Source organism: Hesperophylax consimilis, chromosome 18 (assembly GCF_061612785.1).
Source record: "Hesperophylax consimilis isolate HC1 chromosome 18, BYU_Hcon_1.0, whole genome shotgun sequence".
Lineage (NCBI taxonomy): Eukaryota > Metazoa > Arthropoda > Insecta > Trichoptera > Limnephilidae > Hesperophylax > Hesperophylax consimilis.
Genome location: NC_142853.1, coordinates 1,878,411 through 1,900,945, shown reverse-complemented (window position 1 = coordinate 1,900,945; position 22,535 = coordinate 1,878,411). Strand labels below are relative to the sequence as shown.

The 22,535-nt window shown below is 36.9% G+C and overlaps 1 protein-coding gene across 1 annotated transcript in view; it reads right to left on the bottom strand.

The window, feature by feature from the left end:
• Positions 1 to 256: 256 nt before the first annotated feature.
• The window catches only part of Tis11 (Tis11 zinc finger protein), a 61,379-nt gene continuing 39,100 nt past the window's right edge, over positions 257 to 22,535 (bottom strand). The window contains exon 2 of the mRNA XM_089642386.1: positions 257 to 4,405. Within this exon, the coding sequence (XP_089498512.1) occupies positions 3,776 to 4,405 (630 nt within the window). The 3' untranslated portion in view covers positions 257 to 3,775. The remainder of the gene's footprint in view (positions 4,406 to 22,535) is intronic.

The window sequence follows — 22,535 nt, the reverse complement described above, 5'->3', positions numbered from 1 at the left end:
ATGTAGTAAAAAAACAGATATCTTTATAATTAATATTAACAAACATCTCATCATATTCCACACCATGAATCACTCACAATATTTACATGTTTAGTATAATCACATTCGACAGCACTGGCACATTTCGTCGGCTCAAATGTGGGGATAACAGGCGTGAGACGTGAGACGCGCTCCGGGAACAATCAATATTCAAATAAATTAATTATAATTTACATCAGTTAAATAATAAATATAGTCTTTTATGGAACTAGATAAATTCAATTGCAGCTTTTGTAATGTTAAATCTGTGTTATAAGATTGAGATTTAGTGTATTTGTTCAAAGTAACGTATTCTGAAGAAGTAACTGGGAAAATTGGGTTATTTTGCTGTTGCTACGAACGTTATCAGATAATCCCGTTCTTATCAAAAATATCACAAACTATGGAATATTTATTTTATCAAAATACTCCGGAAGATAAATTATTGTCGAAAAAGCGAGAAAAACCTGCAATAATTATTTATAAGAGAATAATGTAATAAATAGTCTATGTTATTTTTAGTCTATGAGAATATTCTTTTAGTATCTTGGCAGAAATAGAAGATCAATGTTGAATTATTAATAAATAATAAATAAATAAATCAAATCTTAATGTAATTAATTACATATCTCCCGGTGCGCCCGTCTCCTCGCGAGTTTCTCTTTTAATATAAATCATTTGAAATAATAAAATAAAGGGAATAATTAAATAAATAATTTAACATCAGGATCCATAAGACGTAACCGATATCACTCGATACATATTTATAAATGATTTCATTCTTCAAAATGCATTTATTTTTAATTAAATTAAAATATACAAAAAGTGCCATTTACACTTGAAAAGGCAAAATCATAATTTAAAATTAAAGATAATAAATACAAAAATAATGTGTTGAAAAGGTGCGAGGCTGAAGTTGAGTGAACTGAAGGCAAGTGATGATTTATAGTTTAGTGGCGGTGGTCTGTCTACCTTCAATGAAACAACGTCTGTAAACCGATAGAAGAGTTCTAGTAGACCGTTGAATAATCATACTTAAGACCATGGAGAATTGCGTGAACGTTATAATTTAAAATAAATATGTGTTTAAGCGTCTATAAGTAATGCCAACCGCAACCATTCCCGTCTCCGTCTGGGAATGAACTCTGAATCCTGAATGCCGATTGACCAACAAAACCAAGCAAAAGCTGGGAAAACAATATTACTTGTTATTACTGCCTTGACACAAACAGGTTTTGCCATTTAAATGTTCATTCAAGAAAGACTTGGCAATTATTTACATAAATCTTCAAGCAATTCAAGATATTTGCAGACTCAAGGATCACTACATTAAATATCAATTTGAACGTTACGAAGAATTATTTTTTGAATATTGGTTATAATTTTGTGGTAGGGTCCCAGCGGGCAATAAGTGAGGACTGAAGGGCCAGTGTTCAGACTAATTCTGAAGCATTGATTTGCGAACGACCTCTTATATGTATAATCTACTCCTTCCATCGCGTCTAAAGCTTCGAATGACAATAATAAAACTAAACGCTGCAAGACATGATTTGCAATAGAGAATAAAACTATAACTATCAAGGCGACGCACTTCTCAGAGCGATGGGTATAAAGATGCTTACAGTTCTGATATAGAGTGTGTGTTGTAGTTGGTGCTAATATTAACATGTGATGATAACAAGAAGTGATCGGTACTATTGATAGGTCGGGTCTGGCCCGGAGTGTAGTCGCCTTGACTTATTAATCAATGGAAGATTTTGGATTCTATGTTTTTAATTTTCAATAGAATAATTATTTATCTTTTAAAAAAACTTTATCATATAAAAATAGATAAAACGTAATATTTTTAATGTGCTTTTGGAAATTTATATATTTTTTATTCATTGGAAGACATACAAAATTATTGTATTTGCACAATTAATTATTTTTATTTTATTTTTATACATTATATATAAGAGACAAAAGTAAACTCCCTCTGCACATGGCAGATTACAAAGGAGATGAAAACAGTATTTATTAAATCTATAATATTTACCTCGAAATACAATAATGTGAATAAGTTTAGTTTAGCATGGTTCAATTTTAATGTAAACTTATGAAAGATAAGGCTAGGTATATATATAATAAGGCATCAGGTTTCCTTAATAAGGCACGGTATAAGTCCGTTCATTGAGTTAAGTTAACATTGTGTATTTTATTTTTAAAATTAAAAATCATAAATTATTTAACCTAAACGTGTCATACAGAACACTATCGCGTAATAAAAGTTAATAATTAAAAAAAGATAAAAAAGAAAACATTTTTAAATAATATAAATACCACAAATCAGTAAGATAAAAAATGTGAATGATCTATTAACAAAATGAATGTTGCCTCTTACCGGCCCTGTTGGAATATAGGCCAAGTCAGTAAAGTTGTATGGGGGCCGGTGCGGGCCAATCGCCAGCGAATGCGTTGATTTCATATGTAAAGATTTCAGATACACCAGCCCGGGGCTCTAGCGAGGGGGGGCTCATGGCCTGTGCCCCATAGTCTATAGGGCACAAGTTACCACAGTACAGCCCTTACCGTCTAAGTCACACAGTTCGTTGAGAAGCGAATGGCGTCAGCGGGTGAAATAGGTACTGCTCACGATCAAACGAAACGATAATAAAACATAAAACTTTCATATTAATAATAATTAAATAAGAAAAAACGTCGAGCAGTACCTTTTTTAAGTTTAAGTAAATTTCGTTAAATATGTTCATTCATAATTCTAACCTTAACTACGAGATAGGTAATAATTAAAAAATAATTAAATGTGTGATTTTTTTTACATTATGTTATAGCATTGGCTGTAAGGAACTCTCAGTTGATTCACGCGAAAATATTTACAAGAACGTTAACTGAAAAGAACGTTATATGGGAGAAAATAAAAATAAAGTTGATCGATGGATACATCATCGGATCTGTCAAGAAGAGGCGAGGAGAGTATGGTGTTGGCAGGGTCCGGTCGGCTGGACTAGTACTAGTGACTAGTGACTAGTGGTCGCGCTGCGAGCCTTCACCAGGACTGTGACTGTCCGGTACCGCCGTCCGCCACCACATTCCCTCTGAGACTACAGAGTACAGTAGCTCTATAGCTAGACTACGCGTATCATTGCTCTGCGAGATCGATGTAGGTATTATTAGTCGCCCGTCGTAACGCCGTTCGCTTCACAGGATCTCATCCTCGCCGGATTCCGCACGGAACATGCTCATTTATACCAACAGTTTGTTTCGCCAATCACAATAATTACGCTCAATAAATAGTCTAACTTTGCAAAACAACACAGCGAATGTTCAATAAAAAAATAATTACAAAGAATCTGCCACCGCTGCAGAGGCTCGATTCGCCAACGCTCTGTCATCTGTTAAACGGTGAAAGCGCTTCGCCGCGTCTCTGAGTTCCCTCTGGGAGTCGGTGTTCGTAGGGTTGGCGAATCGGGCCCCGGTCGGCGGCAATTTATCACATCGAATCGATCACAAATGGCGGGGATCGAGGACACCTTAGCGAGGCGAGGAGGTGTCAGAGGAATAGTAGAGAAGGCGAGGATTCAGATGGAATCGCCCGCCTCTCGTCACTCAGTATAAGCACTGTGGTTATGTACATATTAGTTTGTAGAATTGCTCTCGTATAAATAGTGAATGTCTCCTCGGGCGGGGTTTCCCCGATCCCGCCAGATCTCGCACAAATGGAATCAACGCGTTCGTCTCTGTGGGGCTCCAGGCCCAGTCTCTAGGCTAGGGCCATGTCCCCGAAGGCCATGATGGTGCTGGACATCCTGTTGAAGACCGGCAGGCGGGCCTCCTCGGGGGAGGGGGGCGGGCTGGTGCGCGGGGACAGCGGGGGGGTGGAGGGGAAGAACGAGGACACGGAGTCCGCGGGCGAGTTGGACAGCGAGGAGCTGCCAGGGCTCGGGGGCAGAGAGGGGCGACAGCGCGCCTCGTCAGCGTTGTGCACGAAGTGGCATCGCGGCCCGTAGGGGCAGAAGCCCACCGAGTGGTAGGTGCGGCACAGCTCTGTCTTGTACTTGGGATGCCTCTGCAGGTTGCGCAGCTCGCGGTAGCCGTGCGCGAACTGGCACTTGTCGCCGTACTTGCAGGAGCCGGCCTCCTCGAAGGGTCGGCACAGCTCGGTCTTATAGCGCGATGCGTTGGGCGGCTGCTGTTGCGGCTGCAGCTGGGCGGGTTCGGAGGCGGCGCGCTCAAGGCGGCGGTGCAGCAGCAGCTGCGAGGCGCGCTCCAGCGCCTGCCGAAGGTTGCAGGGCGAGGGCGGGCCTGTGGGCGGGGAGGTGCCGGCGCCCCCGAGGGAGCGGGCCCGGGCTAGGGCCATGTGTTGGCTCTGGTCGTTACATACTCCTTGGTTCTGAAACAATCAAACATCAAACAATTAATACTGCGTTGGTTGAAAGCCCGTATAAATACAACACAAGTGGATATCGGCTGTAGAATTGTTTCTGTTTTCGAAACAGAGCTCATCAAACAATAAACTAGAAAGAAAGAAAACAAACACCTGACAACCTGTTCAAACAGCCAACGGTGCCAACTGGCTTTGCAAATTTCTACCGCCCGCGTTACTGACTTGTGACTTCTCGCCAGGAGTCTCGGTGAACCCACACGGGCCACATAGGCCAAGTTGACCTAGGTGCCGTCGGACCAGCTCCAGCCCTACCTTTCTAAATAAAATAAAAAAGTGACGTCGGAGACTTTCCCCGCCTTTGAGCCGCGTGTGTCACACGAAAATAGTCAAAACGCGGGCCGGACTTTCTAAAACCATATTCGGAGAGTATTTGAGACAATCGGACAATTGTGCCAACGCGAGAACAATGGACAAGAAACCATCACTGCACGCACTTCAGGAAATCCAGTCAATCCAGACAGATAATCCAGACAGATAATCCAGACAGACTATCCAGACAGACAATCCAGCTAAACCATCTCAAGATAGAACATATGGAATCCACGCGGCATCCCCACAGATGACATAGGCTGCTGTTAATAATAATCTTTCAAATCCTGGGAAAATAGACGAACTATACGGGGAAAAATACACAGAGTATATAGAATGTACATTCGAGCATCACGTTCATCAATCAAATGCATTGTAAATACAGCTTTGTATTGGTGATCGACGAACCGGTGGATTCAATCTGTTAACATACATTGATAATAGTTTGACTAGCCTATAGTAATAACATAGTTAATTGTAGAAATATATTATATATTTGTACAGCGCCCTTGAGGTGATTTTGCACAAAAACGGCGCTATACAAATCATCCCAAGATTATTATTATTGTTGCTAATTTATTAAGAAACTGTTTAAATGATTGGTAACCTGGTTAAAAGCGGGATTGCGAGGCTGATCTGAAAATTTTCGCATTTCGTCACGATATATTATCAAGCTGAATGCACGTGTTACGATGTCTATACGATTTTCATGAACACGTGTTCCGACATCGTGATAAAATATTCGTAATTTACTAAAAGTTTATCAGGAGACCTGTTAATTTATTCGTAATAAATTAGCAATAAACATTTTTCAAAAATGTCCTTGGAAATCCTAGCAAAGCAGATAATCCAGACAGTTCAGGCAATACAGCCAATGGCCCCCAGTTTGAGGGAGGAGGTGATAGAGAATGTATCACACACAATAGACGAATTACACAGAGAGAAAACGAAGTGATTGACATAATAGCTCTCTTTCTCTATGCCTAGATTACGCATTTCCGATGACCGCAACAATGGAAGCGCTCCGTGTTTAGGTACACTAAACACGCCGCTGTATTCTGCATAATCGTGCATCATTTTTCCGAATCCGTTTGTACCAGAATATAAAAATAATATATTATGTGTTTTTACTTGAAATACAGGAAACATTAATATTTAAACTCGATAAAAAACGACGTGTTATCAACTCAGATAAGAGCACTCGCACAAAAAAATATTGTTCATAAACTTCACAACTCGTATTCGTTATATAAATTATCTTTATTCATAATATTCGTATTCATTCAATTCGTGTTCCAATTCCAAACAGCATTTTAATAGTATTTTATTAGTAAGTAAGTTTCAGACAAAATGTTGTAGGTTTGTATCTGTAGGAGAAGATTATGGTTCAAACGTGATATTAACGCAATAAACGTACATAAATCACACAGCTTCTTGTTACAAATTGTAATAAATCATATGTTAACGACCGATAGCATTTTTAACTATTTTAACGACTCGCTTATATACATATTATTATTAAAAGCAAGATATTTTCCAAGAATTTTCTTATTTTGGACAGGTTTTTGAGTAAGCTACACATAATACCAAAGGTAAATTGTATAAACGCGCCATTCTAAGAAAATACACAGGTAAACATATAAAAAGAATAAATCAAATAGAGTTGCGATATATGTGAAAGGTCAACTGGAGAAGAGGCGATAGATCGACCAGTGTTTTTTAACGTCACAGAAAAATTACTAACATGCGAGAAAGTTACTGAAAAATGAATGTAAATACACAGAGGTACGTTGTATCAAACCGTAGAATCGACTGCGGCTATTACTTATCAACATTTTGATATAGGTTGAATCGATGTTTTTAATTGCGGGAGAAAGTAATGAGCTAGTAGATAAATCAAACGTTGGCGCCACCAGTTCAGCCGTGTCTGTAAAGAAACCAGCAAAAGAAACATCCTTTACAAACACGACTAAATCAACTTTACTATCTGTTTGAAGTATTACATACACAAGGAACACGCTATAAATAGTCCTCGATTGTTACACGCAGGACAATAGAGTATCTAATAGAACGAACATTGGTAAACCTCATGAAAACCCAATTGGTGTTCAAATCTCACTAAAAAGGGAAATTGTTTTAACGGTTTAAAAAGCGTAAATGGAGCAAAAATAGCTCATTCTGAATAACACATCCTACTGCTAATGCTAAGAGATGTGGTAATAAAATATTACAACACAACATACAGAGGGCCAATCTGAATTTGATTACAATAGACGCATACAAGAGACAACCCACGTTTGTTGAAGTGAAATGTTCAGTTGTTCAGAGTTCAGACGTTCAGAGCTGCCAGGACACGGAAGAGAGCAGAAGTCTCTGTTACTGTAGCTGTCGAGAGATAAGAGATTTCACCCAATTTCATCAGCAGACGTCGGTTTCCCTTCACGGAATTATATTTGTGGCGCCAAGCTCGTTTCCGAGCCTGAACTTTCTACGGTACATATATATACTAATACACTGCAAACTACAATAGTTTAAGGCATATTTTGGAGCGCATTCAACCAGTGTTCAACCAGTGATACCATCTGAATCAATATTAACTCTAGTATTTGTTCCCATTTGTCCACATGATACTAATCCACTCTCAGCGCGTATTCGTTTATCATTTTATTCCTAAGACATGAATTAATAAGTTCGGCTACAATTTCACCAGTTGTTTTTTTTTTCATTTATTTATTTATTTATTTATTTTATTTTATTAACGCCTAGAAGGCTTTTACATATACATGTTATGGGTTTTGTTGTTCAGTAGCATTATAAAATATTTTAATTACATAGCATAATAAATTGAGTATGAACTTACATAACAATGTGTAGGGTTATTGTTATGGTGTTATTATTTTATAAACATAAGCAAGCAAAGTTTATTGTACAAAGTACGTCGGTTGAATATTTTACAGAACATAGGTTAAACTAATACATAAACTTGAGAAAAATATAACAGATATAGGTAGGTAGTTAAGTAGATACAATTCAAGTATATAGTTACGGTGTTATTGGAATTTGGACAATGAGTTCGATAAGTTTATATAAATATAGTGTAGTTACAAGAGTACAATAATGTAAGTAGGTAATACACACAAGACAAGTAAGTTTGTTATTATTATTATAAAGATAAACACTACAGTTTGTTGTAAACCATCTTTGTAATCATCAATCTTTATTTTGCCCGATTGGGAATTTTACAAAACAATGCTTAGTTAATGAAACAATAAAATATGCGTTTGAAAAAAAATTATGAATCTGTTACAAACATTCTAGTATACTGTATTTTAGTTTGTATACTGATTGGTGATGATAAACATCAATTGAGCTATACTTATTACCGAGTATGTGAAGTCTTTGAATAGGTGAGTTTTGAAAATAATTGTTAGCAGATATGGGAACATTATATAGAGCGGTCTGTCGAGTGTCGCGCGTAGGTACACGGAGCGATATAAGACTCGTCAAATCAATGGCGTCCAGTCTGCCATTCGAAATTTTGAAAAGAGATACTAAGTCGCACACTGTGCGTCTCAATGATAAATCGGTTAAATTTAGTAAGTTCATGAGGAAAGTGTAATTAAGATATTCGTTTGGAATTCCTAATTTATAATTAATAAATCGCAGAAATTTATGTTGCACTCTTTCAATTTTTAATTGGTGAATCTTATAAAATGGAGACCAGATTGTTGAGTTATACTCTAGATTACTTCTAACTAAACCAGTGAATAGCAGTTTGAAGGAATTTATTAATTTAAAATCTTTCGTTGTCCTTAATATAAAACCCAAACATTTCATGGCCTTGTTGGTTATTTCGTTTATATGAGGAACAAATGTTAGTTGCCTGTCAAAAATAATACCAAGATCCTTAATATTCTCAACTCTTTTTAGGAAAATGTTGTTGATGCTATATTGATGCGTAATGGGATTTTTGATTCGGGAAAAAGTTATCGTTTGACATTTATCAATATTGAGAAATAGTTCATTGTGGGTGCACCACTCTTGTAGCCTCACAAGATTAAATTGTAGTACGTAACAGTCATGAATATTTGTAATGGTTTTATAAATTTTGAGATCATCTGCAAATAAGAGAATCATGACTCCATCAAAAACCGTAGTTATATCATTGATAAACAATAAAAATAGTACTGGTCCTAAATGAGACCCCTGTGGGACGCCGGTAAAGACTTCGAACTGGTGTGAATAGTGTGAGTTGAGTTTAACACATATTTTTCTTTTATGCAGATAACTCTCAAACCATCTCAAAATATTCCCTGTTATTCCAAGGGCACTAAGTTTATGTATGAGAATTTTATGTGAGACTTTGTCGAATGCCTTACTAAAGTCAGTATACACTACGTCTGTTTGAAGACGCTTTTGCATTGTATTAAATAGGTATTCCTGATAGATCATCAAGTTTGTAAAAGTAGATCTTTTTGCCATGAAACCATGTTGACGATGTGAAATAACTTTGTTAATCTCAGGCGAGAGTTTAGAAAGCAGAGCAGATTCAAATAGTTTAGGGATTGACGATTGGATACATATAGGTCTATAGTTAGAGATATCTGATCTATTTCCTTTCTTAAAGATTGGAAATAGAAAACTGGTTTTCCATTTTTGTGGAAAGGTACCAATTTTTAGAGACAAGTTAAAAAGTTTAGTTAGAGGTAATGTTAAAACTGATAAGCATTTTGATAAGAAAATTGGAGGAATGTTATCGGGACCAGCCGATTTATTAATATCAAGGGATTTTAATTTAGTTCTAATATCGCTTTCTTTGAATATACATTGGCTAAAATCGATCTTGTTGTCACTGTTAGCTGTAGTTGTATCGAATAATGGAGAGTTGTTTGCAGTATCATAGACTTTGCTGAAAAATTCAGCAAACAGATTGACGACTTCTTGGGGGGTATCGGCCATTTTATTATCTAAGTACATGTTTGACGGAATACTAGAGTCATTATTACTGAGCATGTTCGCAAATTTATAAATATTCTGAGGATTAGCTGCTGCCAATTCTTCGCAGTTTTCGATACACCTTTTGTAACATAACTTGGACATATTTTTAGTTGTCTTTCTTAGTTCACAAAATTTAACATAATCTTTAGGATCACGTGACGATTTATAAACTTTATGAGCAATTTTTTTGTCTCTAATTATTTTAATAAGGTCGTTGCTAAACCATTTTGGGTAGTTGTGCACAGTGATTTTAGTGACGGGTACAAACAATTCAATTGCATTATTTAAAATTAAGTAAAATTTGTCTACCATTACATTTAGGTTTTCTTCAAAGTCAAGAAAGTTCCAGTCAGTAGACAATAGAAGATTTGTGATTTGCTTAAAATCAGCTTTGAAAAAGTTTAATTTTGTTGATGGAGATGGATTTTTTTCTATTTTTGAACTGTAGCATTCGATCGTTAAAGGAGGGTGATACTTGTCGATTGGGAGAATATCTTCAGCAGATGCGGATACTTTTACAGAAGAAGAATTGGAAAACACTAGATCGAGAAGACGAGCGTTAACATTGTAGACATAGTTTAACTGCCTAATTTATAAAACGACATACGTAAGGTATGATGCTGATGTTGACTGAGATTGCAGACAAAGTTATATGGTCCTGCCACTATTTATCGCGTTTTTCGGGATTACATTATACACTAGAAAGTCGTAGAAATTCAGCAGACGTAATATTCTTACAAAAAATAACCACATCTATGATAGAATGCCCGGAACTACTTCAAAGAATCCAATTAAGAGTGCCCATCAGACAAACCAGACAAAACCCCACATAAAACATCCATCACTGCAACACGAACTTATAACAAAACACTTCCATTCACCGCGCTTCATATAGTGAATTAGATCTATTTAATACAGCACCGCACTTGTTCAAACCCAAAATATAAATAACATACACACAACACAGACTAGATCCATCACCCTTTCCTTTTTGTCTCTTTTCCTCTCTCCCATCATTCCAACCCCATAGGCTCGTAACTCTTTTTTGTTTTTCACAAAACATACAGTGAAAACGTCTCATGGGTAATAATTATAGATATTTCACTATACCTTGTAAATACTAAAAAGGTTGGTTATCCAAAAAAAAAATCGTTTATGTTGAATAAGTAGAAGTAACGGATCTCTCAGCGGTGTGACTTTACGTGGACATCGGCGTTGTTGCGCTGGTGGAGAGATGAGGAAACATATCGCGAATCCTTTTATTCTGACCGACACGCGACACGATGGAACACACTCATCACGCGGGTCAGAAACAATGGCATAAAGGCCAGCGAATGATACTCGCGTGTATAAACACTAGTGAGTCGGCGCTGCAGTCGTTCACGGTTCACGGGACCGGGGAAACTGCTGTGCCTTTACAGGGCCAGGTTATGCTAATGGCAGATATACACCCCATCAATACACACACCATGAACGCAGATTCGATTCCCACGCATTGGAATGATTGTAAATTGCGTTTTGAACCGTAAATGAAGAACGATTAAACATGGAAAGTATTCATAAACTGCGCTATGATTCTGACTTCATTTCCTATGTAAAAAATGTTAGATTAACGATTTGCCGTGGCTATACGACCAAACTAACTAAGCAAAAAGTGAGAATGATTTCAACTTTAGTTATTCCACAAAAAATTATATTAAATTGGCTGAACCGCCTACAGAAATCACTGGAAGTGTAAATACAGGTATTGTAGATATTATTGTCATTTATATGTATTATCTTTACAATATTTCGACGGTCTCCGTGATCGAGGGGTAAGGCTATCGACTAGCAAGCTGGAGGTAGCGGGTTCAAATAGCGACGTGCGCAAGAAAATTTTATTTGATTGATTTGTGTATATCGCATTTTGATATAAAGTATATTTGCGGCACGTTCCAGAGTGAAAGACTTTCTCAGTATCGCCCTGGTGTAAGACCACCATTCAGAATTGAAACGTTGCTTGAAATGGCTTTGGCCGTGTTTGCTTATCATATCTGAATAGCCAGGTATCCCCACCTTCCTATTCCCCATCTCCTTTCCCTCCCACTTCCTTCAGTTCAGTCATAGTCTCAATGGCACCAGAGGTGTGGGAGCAGTTGGGACTCTTGGGCGGTTGCTAGCGACGTCGGCATATAATAATACTGTAGACCGCACTGAAAATCATAACTGTATAGACGTAGTGTGCTATAAAAAGAAAACAAAACCGGTCAAAATAAATAAATTATAGCATTCCAAATAACACAAGAAAAATGACAATATTATTTACGAATAATAAGTTGAATTGAATAAGTGTGTAGAAATTTTGATTGATAAATTGGCCACGATACTAGTTCTCGGAAAAATCGACAAATCAATTCAGAGTTCACTGTACATAATAGTGGAATATATTAATAGTTCCGGTACTTGATGTTTCATAACACAAACACGTGTTTGTGGCGCAAATGCCAACATAAAAACAGCTATAGTATTTATGACTTCGTAGCTGATAACTTCTAGACAACAACACTATAAAAAGCAATCACTAACAATAAATAATATCATACAGCTAAAAAACAACAAGCGATAAGAATTTGTTACGTCGAAGAAAAATAAATAATATACGAATAACCTAAAAGGGACGGAATTTGAAAAAGAACAAATTCTTTAACCTCGCCAAAACCAAACCCTATCTAATGGAAAACCTTACATACCAAAATGAGTACAATGAAACGTTTTCTTATCTTGTATAATAGTTCTTGATTCAGTCTCCAGATTGTATGAACCGTTGCGGTTAAAATCATTGGCTGCGCCAGCCCACAGTTCTCTGCATAACCCGGTCCTAATGAACAAACCTTGGAAGAAGGCACGTACCACGCAAAGGCATATTTCGAAATAGCCGTCAAAATTTCGACAAGTGAACTGAAGGCAGGAGACGAAAATAATATGTCGAAACAAAAGGGATTTTTTAAAGCAAAATAAAAGTGTAATGGTACAATTTTACAACAAAAACTCTTCTTTTTGCAATAATCGCAGATATGGTATGACCTTTAATAATCATTTTGACGTAAATTATTTACCGGTAACTTTGTTTGATTTTGTAACATATAACCTTCATCCACGCACGCTGCCCGCTGACACTGAAACTAGTATGTTTCATTAGAGTCATGACTATTTATTTAGTAATAATGAATAAGTATGCCATTAATAGATAGCCCCAAATATCTTCCTAGAATCATCGGTGATTCATAAAAGCAAAACCTTAGAAAAAAGATACAGGGAAAAACATCTGAAGTTCATAAGAAATTATTGTAAACTTGAATCTTGGAACTGAATTCGGTTACGCCATCGATGAATTTAAATTGACCACAACTAAAATAATATTTTATACGTTATTTAGACCGAAATGGTTTTCAGTGTGCAGCAGTTTTAACGTAATGATATTATTACATTAGTCGACTAATACTACGCATGAATCAACAACATTGGGAAAGGTCGTGCGTATGAGCAATTAATCGATCTGTTGTTGGATTAAATTGATCTAAAGAACAGAATTTCGAATAATTAGTTAGTCTTGACCAATAACTTAATACAAATAGTTGCTGATTTTCTGTTAAATTCCTCAGAGGTGATTTGAAACACTAGTAAAAATCGCAAATTTTCCTAAGTTTTGCAGTTTTCGGTTTTGGTACTCACTGAGCACTTCATTAAATTGATTTATTCCTAAACGTCAATTTAAAGTGTGGCAAAGCGTAGACAAAAAACAGTCAGAAACGTGCATACGTGAGAATCTAATTTACGAAATTTACTTCTCTAACTTAGGAAAAGTAAAACAAATTTTTAAAGGATGTTAAATAAAAAAGAAAGGGGGGTTCAGACCTAGACCTTGTGGAAACCCACTTCGAGTGTTAAGTGAAATATGCATCGACATCTCGAGGTGGAGTTGTATTCCTGCAGCGCAAAGAATTTAAATTAAACACTTACTTCCTATAAAGCAGACAATGGTAAGAAGGAATGACATTAATGACACACGTGCACCATCGTACAAATCCGTAGTCAACACTTGTTCACAAAACAAATGTGTATGAAAACAATTACATCCAATTTATTCCGCCTACACAATAGGAGCGGAGGGACAGATTTGTTTATGAAAACACATATGTTCGTAATATTCCCGAACGGTTAATTTCTCGGTTCATCGGATCCGATCCCTCAGTGCGTGAATGCCGACAGGAAGAAATAAGAATTGACTAGTAAAAGCTGGTCGTAGACGGTAGTGAGCGTGTGCACATTCTTCTACCGTCTGCCCATTTGAGCGTGGAATGGATGTCATTACACACAGCGGACACGAGATCATCAAATGCCTAGGCGGGGTTCACGAGACACCGACATTCACAATCCGGCCAATTAATAATAATCATACGAGGGATGTTCTGTGAACTCATTAACTTTGCGATTAGATTCCTACTCCTGTCATTCTAATCGGCTTAAAGACACTAGATTGAGGTCATTAATATTCTTAAAATATAATTGGTATTTCAAGGGTCAAATGATCGGAATTAAACTAAACGATATGTTTCTTGGACGCCCTCGACACGTTTTCCACGTGTCATAACTGCTGCTTGCAATCATTATTATTTGATAATCTAATCATTGTGGTTTTATAGCCTTGTAGTAGTCCCTTCTAATCTCATCAAGTGTAAACATATAACAGTAGTATCACTTTATTTCGTCAATGCTTGGATCTTAATCGGGTTGTTTTGGTGATATTTTTAGAAGTATTTAAAGAATCCGAACTAAAAAATCCAGTCGGCCTTAAGACGAAGCGCAGGCTATAATTTATGAATATGGTACGTTAAAATGAATTTAATCGAATAAAAAACCGGACGCGGTTAATGATGCGTATTACGAAAACGTTTCGATTACCACTTTGAATGGAAAGTTATTGGCTAACAGCCACGCTCTGCAGAACTACCGGTGGAGCCCGAGCGGCCTGGTCTGGTCTGGTCGATGCAAAACGCGTTCGTTTTCACTTCGGCGCCCAGTGATTACATGAAGAGGTTATTATGAAAGTTATTGGATGGGAGGTTCCGGCGGGCTGACCTCTGTTTCTGTTCTTGTTCTAGACGATTCTAGATCAGGCCACTGTCGGCCGTACCGGGCACCGACCACTAGCCATCGGACGGACACCCGAACTTGATGTTATGCTCGGCAAAAAACCCGTCAGTCCACTACGTCGATATTTGACGAACGCCGCTGCCTCTGGCTATGATTGAAATAAACATTAGCTTTATACTGGCAGACGTATCATCGAATCTAAACGACTTGTATTACGTAGACAGATAAAATAGATTGCAATTATTAACTATATAATGTACATTGCTATTTAAAATGCAAAACGGAAGCGCATTAGCAATGGAAACATAAGTTTAGAATTACCCTAGTGGACAAGTACTGAATCAAGTGAAGACTGGATGATATCTATTTGCGTGATTTAGGGCCGTATTGTGTGCTGACTGTAGAGTGAGTACCCTCTCAGTATTCTACCCACCACTAGTTCGCTAACAAAGGGAGCGCTGGAGGGCGACACGGGCGGGGGGCACCCTTCACCAATCAGGAGCGCTCGACTGTGAAGACAATCACAGCAACAGTTCGCTGGGGAGTCAAGGCTGCAGCCATTGGACGAGGGAGAGTAAGGGACGCAACGAACCAACAGGCAGGGCTTTATTCGATGTCAACAACCCATTGATTGGGCCGATGGCATTCTGCCAATAGTATTTTAAACTACAAAAAGCAACATGGGGTAGCGAAGCGGCTGCTATATACTTCGTCGCGATGACTACCGACTAAATACACTAGATGTAGTTATTTCTCGGGAATAAATCGAATTGATGGTTTCCACGAAATAATTTGACGAGAATTTTAACACTTTCAACACGTGTGTAATGAAATGCGAGTCATTACGGCTTGACGAAACCACGTACGCCTCGAGCAGTGTGCGTATGGTCACATACAAATACCTGCACCTGAGATTTAGCTATCAAAATATCACCGTGAATGAAATAAGCGATAAATAAAAGACGCAAGATACCAAGGACAACGATGGCTTTTAATGCGAGTTGATGAAACCCATTCAGTTCGTGGTCAGAATCGTGAAATATATAATCCTGTACAGAATAACAACACACCGACAAACTATTTATTTTTATTTTGTTTGCCGTGTTCACACATATGCTGATAGTCATAATAAATAGTATCCACGCCGAGGCGCGAGGAGACTGAGTAATCATTTGATCTATACAGAAAGTATTTTACAACGTCCTGTTCGTTTAAACAAATATCTACGGCTTCATAGAGATACACGTACCTACGTGACAACCTTACTAATGCTCAAATTTATTGTAATACCATCAAAACAATCATTCTTCATAAAGATATTCTACAAAACGTCATCGATCTTTATCGGAACGCGAATCTACAAGTGACAGGGAGATATTTGGAGATTGTCCATGGCCATGAGACGGGGATCATTTAAATAAGGAAACACTGAGATACAAATTGGCAAGTGAATAGGGAAGCAAACATCGTCCTCGACAGAATGTAACTGAACCAAGAGAACGGTCCATAGTGCACCATATAAATAGATCTCTCCGAAGTATTTAGTATTTTGTTCCGTTAAATCCCGTATGAGTGACTGATTTATATCTCGATACCATTAAGGTCTGCAAACAAATGTGCATTACAAGAGCTATCCCGGCAATTAAACTTTTCATGGTCGCGTTTCATTTCCTTTTGTTACCCGTGTCGTGTCGGGACTAAATTAGCTCTAGGCAAGATGTGGGATGCTGTGTTCGACGCCATTTCATTACAAAGAAAATCCACTGCAGCAGGTATAACTAATCTTTAAGTATTTCAATCGGGAATGGAGCTGCAGGTAAAAAGGGTCCTAGAGATTAAGGGATCAATGGGCCAGGCTCAGGTAACGAGGCATTCAAAGACCTTAGTATAAATCGTGAAGCGATCGATTTACCTCAATAGCTACCTGCACATTTTTCACTATTATTTGGCTGACGGGGGATGTTTATAAAAAATAGCTTTCATAATTTAAAAAAAATGACGAAACAGTAAAATTGAAAATATATATATATACCTTTCTTTAAAGATTATATGAGTTCCTAACACAAAAAAAAAAATTATAAAAACTTCTGTCCAACTTGTCTCATATCACGAAAATTAAAATTAAGTGTTGAACATAAACATGTTGTCTTATATATAATACCAACGATAAATAAACATGCACACAAACAATTGTATGCACACAAACAATTATATGCATAAAACAATCTATATTAATAATGTTTGTATTTTAATCTTAATGTTTAATATTTTTAATTTTTATCTGTATCTTTTTAAATTTACATATACTTTTTCTTTATTTTTCAGTTTACTATTAATTTTAATATATTTGTTCTTAGTTTTATTTATCATTAAATTAGTTTTTTTTTACTTCTTTCTTATTTTTCTATAAAATAGTATTTTTTAGTTCTTCTAAGTTATTTTTATTATTATTTCATGTATGATTCATACTTGCATACTTATTATTCTACAAAATAGTAATTAATTTTTTTAGTTCTTTTATGTTATTTTCATTATTATTTCATATATAACTACCACAACACGGGCATTAGCCTATGGTGGTTTAAAAAAATGTCAAAAAATGTAACATATAAACATTTATTAAATAATAAAAAATAATAATAATAATTCACCCGTATCCTGATGTTTAACGTGTTGGCATGTTGGTTTTGAATGCTCACCTGAAACAAAAATAAAATAAAATTAGCATATTGTTGACAAATAACAGGAAAACTTATCACACAAGCATAATTTCACGGATATATGTGATAAAATTATCGATTTTCAATTCTAAAACTATATAAGTAAGTAAGCATGGTAGGCTAATCGAATTCTTCAATTTCGACGTAAGTAACTATTTGAAATGTTTAGAAGTCAAAAATGAAGCAATGCAAAAACAATTTTTTTCAACAGTGAAGGAAAACAGGTTTTGACGAAACTTGTTTCCACGGAGCAAGATGTGATGTGACAACGAAATTATGTCAGTAATAAAATAAACAATGTAATGAAAATTGCTAGGATACTAGAAATGGCGAAGAAAAACGAAATCAATTGCAGCGACTCATAAATAGGTAACTGTTCCGCTCATACGAAAACGAAGAAATGCCTACGTAACAATTCGCTCCATAACATACTTTTTCAAGCACCGAAACGATTTCATATTGTAATTGGCGTATGGCGTTATTTAATAATAATTATTATTATAAAACTATTTACGTATGATGATGATAGTGGTCGATTTCTCCGCTGTGGGTAATAGCGCTGCATATAGCAATAGCGCATAATGTTCTCTCTTAACCCTTCCAGCTCCAGTGTTAATTCAAATTAACACGAACTTTGTGATTCTTTTACCGTAACTGTAGCGATTTAGAATAGTAGGTTTAAAAAAAAAATCAAAACTTAGATTATTATCAATACAATGTTAATGTGTATTTTCGACATTCGATAGTCATTTGTGTGTTATGTTTATTTTTACTTACTATTTAAAAATACTCTCTGGCGTCTAATTTTAAACCAAATTAACGTGGAATAATTTTTAAAATATATCTTATAAACCAAAAAAAATTAACTAATTTTCTGAGGTACTATCTGGCATAACATATTTAATATATGTGGAATCAATAATGCGGATAAGAAAGGGTTAAGTCAGCTGGTTGCGAAGTAAGAAAGACCTCCTTATAGGCTTGCCACTGATAGCTCCCTCGCAAACTCCCTCCTTCTCATAAACGAAGCATGTAATAGAAAGAGATGTTGCAACGGAGCTCTCAGAGGCTTTATGGGCGGCGAGCATCAACCGTCGACAGTGGCTTAACGCATCGCTGACCATGTGGGCTCTACTTCTAAAGTTGCTAATGTTACGACGGCAACTTATATTGCACTTTATTAAGTGTACCTACAGCAAATCGTTGTACAATATCAAGCAATATACGCCAGACATGAACATAAGAAACGTGGATTGCGATCGGCAGAAGTCCATTTTTAGTTAGTCTGTCTAATAATGGTAAAAAAGCAACAAGACGAGCGATCTTTGAAGAATGCGAAGTTGTAAATACTGAAACAATAGAGTTCAAAGCTGCATCACACTGGTACAATCTGTCCCGGAGACTGCGGAACAAAGCGAAGGAGAATAATTATTGTCTCCTGATATTAACATAACAAATGGAGACTTAAGCGTCTGCTAGGTGCGATGATCTTCTCGGCAAGTCACTGCCTTTTGTCGAGCCTTTTCAAAAGTATGGTCTCTTCACCTTTTGTTACATAATCGGAAGAAAAAGCACTTGCTCGACAGTCAACAGAAGGTTAACATTCAAATTGGAAATTTCACGCCACTTAAAATGGGGAATATTTTCTGAATACACGGCGAGACAGTTTGAATGAGAGTTCATTCGTTAGTTATTCTTAAAAAAATCAAGAAAAAAGTTTGGAGCGTTTATGCAAAGCATTCCAAGTTTCATAAATCTTACACCGTCCAATCACCCCTTTCTTAATACATACAAAAGTAATGACATCTCGCTCATCCAGCTAATGTTATTTACCATATAAAGTGACGGAAGGATCAGATAACTGTCAATTACAACTTCAAATATGTTTACTCTAAATGACAGCGCGTGCAGCCAACGCGCTTCAGAAGATTAAAGCCCGGTAGTATAACAACAATCCGAACCGTTTAATGCGTTCCACAAAGCCAAGGCTATAAACGGGAATTGTTAAATGAATGGCAAGTGCACGGATCTATTTGTGGAAATTCTCAAAACAAGTTCCGGTAGGGTAGTTCCTCGGGTCGCCTGGAACCCAAATAGACAGCGGGAACAACAGACCGGGCTTGTCTGGTGCAGTGTTTACCTTCAACTTGGTGCGCTGACTTCCGTTTGGAGAAATGCATACGCCCTACTCACTAAATCATAATAAACGTGGGTTTATTAGTTTCAGAATCACCTAGCCACAACGTTTATATATGGTGTTAATCCGAATGAGTTCTAGCTTAGCTGAGCCCTCGGACTTCGACCGAAACAAGATGAAAATATCACTAGAGAAATCAAATTTATTGGTCAAATACTTAGTGCTGTATGTAATATTTAAAAGAGATACGTTCCGTAAATTCATATTCATTAATACCAGGCGTTTAGAATGCTGAAAAGAGGAACACATTGCTTGCCCAAATGTTCCAAATATGCAAATGATTGAAAACATCACCAGGTCAGAATGAATGCTTTTGTAAGTAGACATGAATATTTATTTCTGACAATTAGGTCAAATGTCCACATGAATGTTATAATTCATAATATTCCAAATGTTTTGATTAGATACTATTGTTATTATGATGTACATCATAATAACAATAGCACAATAAAAGGACGAATAAAAACATTAGCAAATCAAGATAACATAAAACGTGAGATAAGGTAAAAACAAATACGTCTTATCAGCATTGTAATAAGCTTAATTAAAATGCACCGATGAAAGTAGTGAACAACTTGACATTGAAACACTGTGTTCATTAATTTCAGAAGCAATGAATCACTTTGATATATGTAGGGAATTATATACTAATATTCTGGTTCGAGAACAATCGTGGAATCTTGAAACAATGTTAAATAACTTAAGTGAAGTGAGGTGAATTATTGAAAGCAATTAAATCTGATGTAATTATTGATAAGAAGCGTGTATACTAAGCCAAGAGCATGTATTGAATATAAATATTGGCGTTCTAATCTAAGTAAGCGATTCGATCCTGTGTTGCTTGCTTGTGGTTGGTTTCGTCCTTGAGTTATCGTCCAATAACCCTCGCCGTAACCTCTGGACCATAATAGTTGCTAATGGAAACACACCGGAGCGTCGTTCCTGGCGAGCTGACAGCCAAGATAAATGCTCGCAGTTGTCAATTACCTTCGGGCGGCAGCGGCAGTACGCGGGTGGACGACCGCCCGTGTCCACTGTCCAGCCGCCAGCCGCCTTATAAATGACCCAAGGGAAAAAACTCGCCCAGGGAAAAGTGGAAGAGAATTTATTCATATCCGATCGGTTATTCCCAAACAAACGCAAAGGATCGGGGGGGAATACTGATGCACGTCAAGAGTCCACTGACTTTCGACTGAGTCCATTGAAATAAAGGTTCAAACTCTTATTTTAATTAGTAATTGAAATTCTTGGAAATCTGACGGTGCTACACATGGCCAAGATGATGTATACCTTATACGGGCTACAAATAAAATTTCCGGACGGTTAAACAGATTCGAGTAACGATTGCTTCGCACAAAGAGGATCAACGTTTTATAAAACGATATGTTGTCGATATTGTAAAGAATCAACTCAAGGGCGGTTGGTTTGCAATAAATCAAAAGTAAATATGTACCTGAATATAACATTTACTAATAATGCTGGTTTGAATTGACAAATTGTACCTTACTGTACGGAAATAAAGACACTGAACAGTCTGTTGCAGTATTCGTCATTTTCTGAGTGTCCACTCGTCCTGGAATATGGACTGAGTAACCATTGAGTGAGTCAGTCCATTATCAACGTTGCATATTTAAAAGACAACCTACGGACTTGACAGAAGGTCGTGTAAATTGGTAATGTAAACAACGTATACTAACGAAAGGGATAGAAACGAAAATGTGCATTTTTGCTGTTTGGAAAAGCGTGTGTTATTGGTTAAACGCGTAGAAGGAAACATATTATTGAGATTTAATTTAGTGAGACCACGAAGAATTCTCAAGCAACATCTCCCTCGGTTGCGTTCCAAGTTGCAGTGAACGAAGCGCAAGGAACATCCACTGAATAAATCCATACCAATTAAGCCAGCAACCGATGGATACAACCGAACAATGCAACGCCGAGACACGTTTATTTTCCTTCATATTTTATTCGTGACTACGTCGCTTTGTCTGCCGCGGAAAATAAATAAAACATACCTACCAAACCAAGAGGTCTTCTCATACATTTTTGATATGTCATTGATGAAACCTATTACATTGTTGTAAACATTTGAAACTTAAATTAGTACAATTGTGATTACAGCAGACTTGCGAATATTACGTTTTTGTGAAAATGTTATGAAAATGAAGCTTGCCGTAATTAATTACATAACCACTTTATTCTAACCCATTCCTCTATCGGTTTCAGAAGTGCCCTTCCGCCATCAGGAAAATATGTAAACTAACAGAAGATATATCAAATACTGATGGACATACATACGCATTTAGATGTTAGAGAGGAAGGTGAACAGAGTAGGAACAGAGCAATTAGAATCGATTTCCGAAAGGTCAGATTCGTCATGATGAACAGGGAGGGAATAAAGCAAATCTCATAAGTGATTCCTGTGTTTGGTTGAAAGACAGTGTTTATAAACTGCACGCAATGCTCACGTTTGTATTAAACAACACAGACATGCGTGTTCATATAACATGAAGACATGTGTTTTGTAATGGAAGTACGCCTAACAGCGTCATAATGTGAAACTTTGCAGTCGTTAAGACAAAAGATGATTGGTTTAACTCTTTAATCATCGCGTAATTTCCTCGCGGGAACAGTCACAGAAAGAAACTGTTTCATTCCCTTTTGTACATCGTCTTAAAAATACTATTAATATATTGATTCCACTTGACATGACCCGACT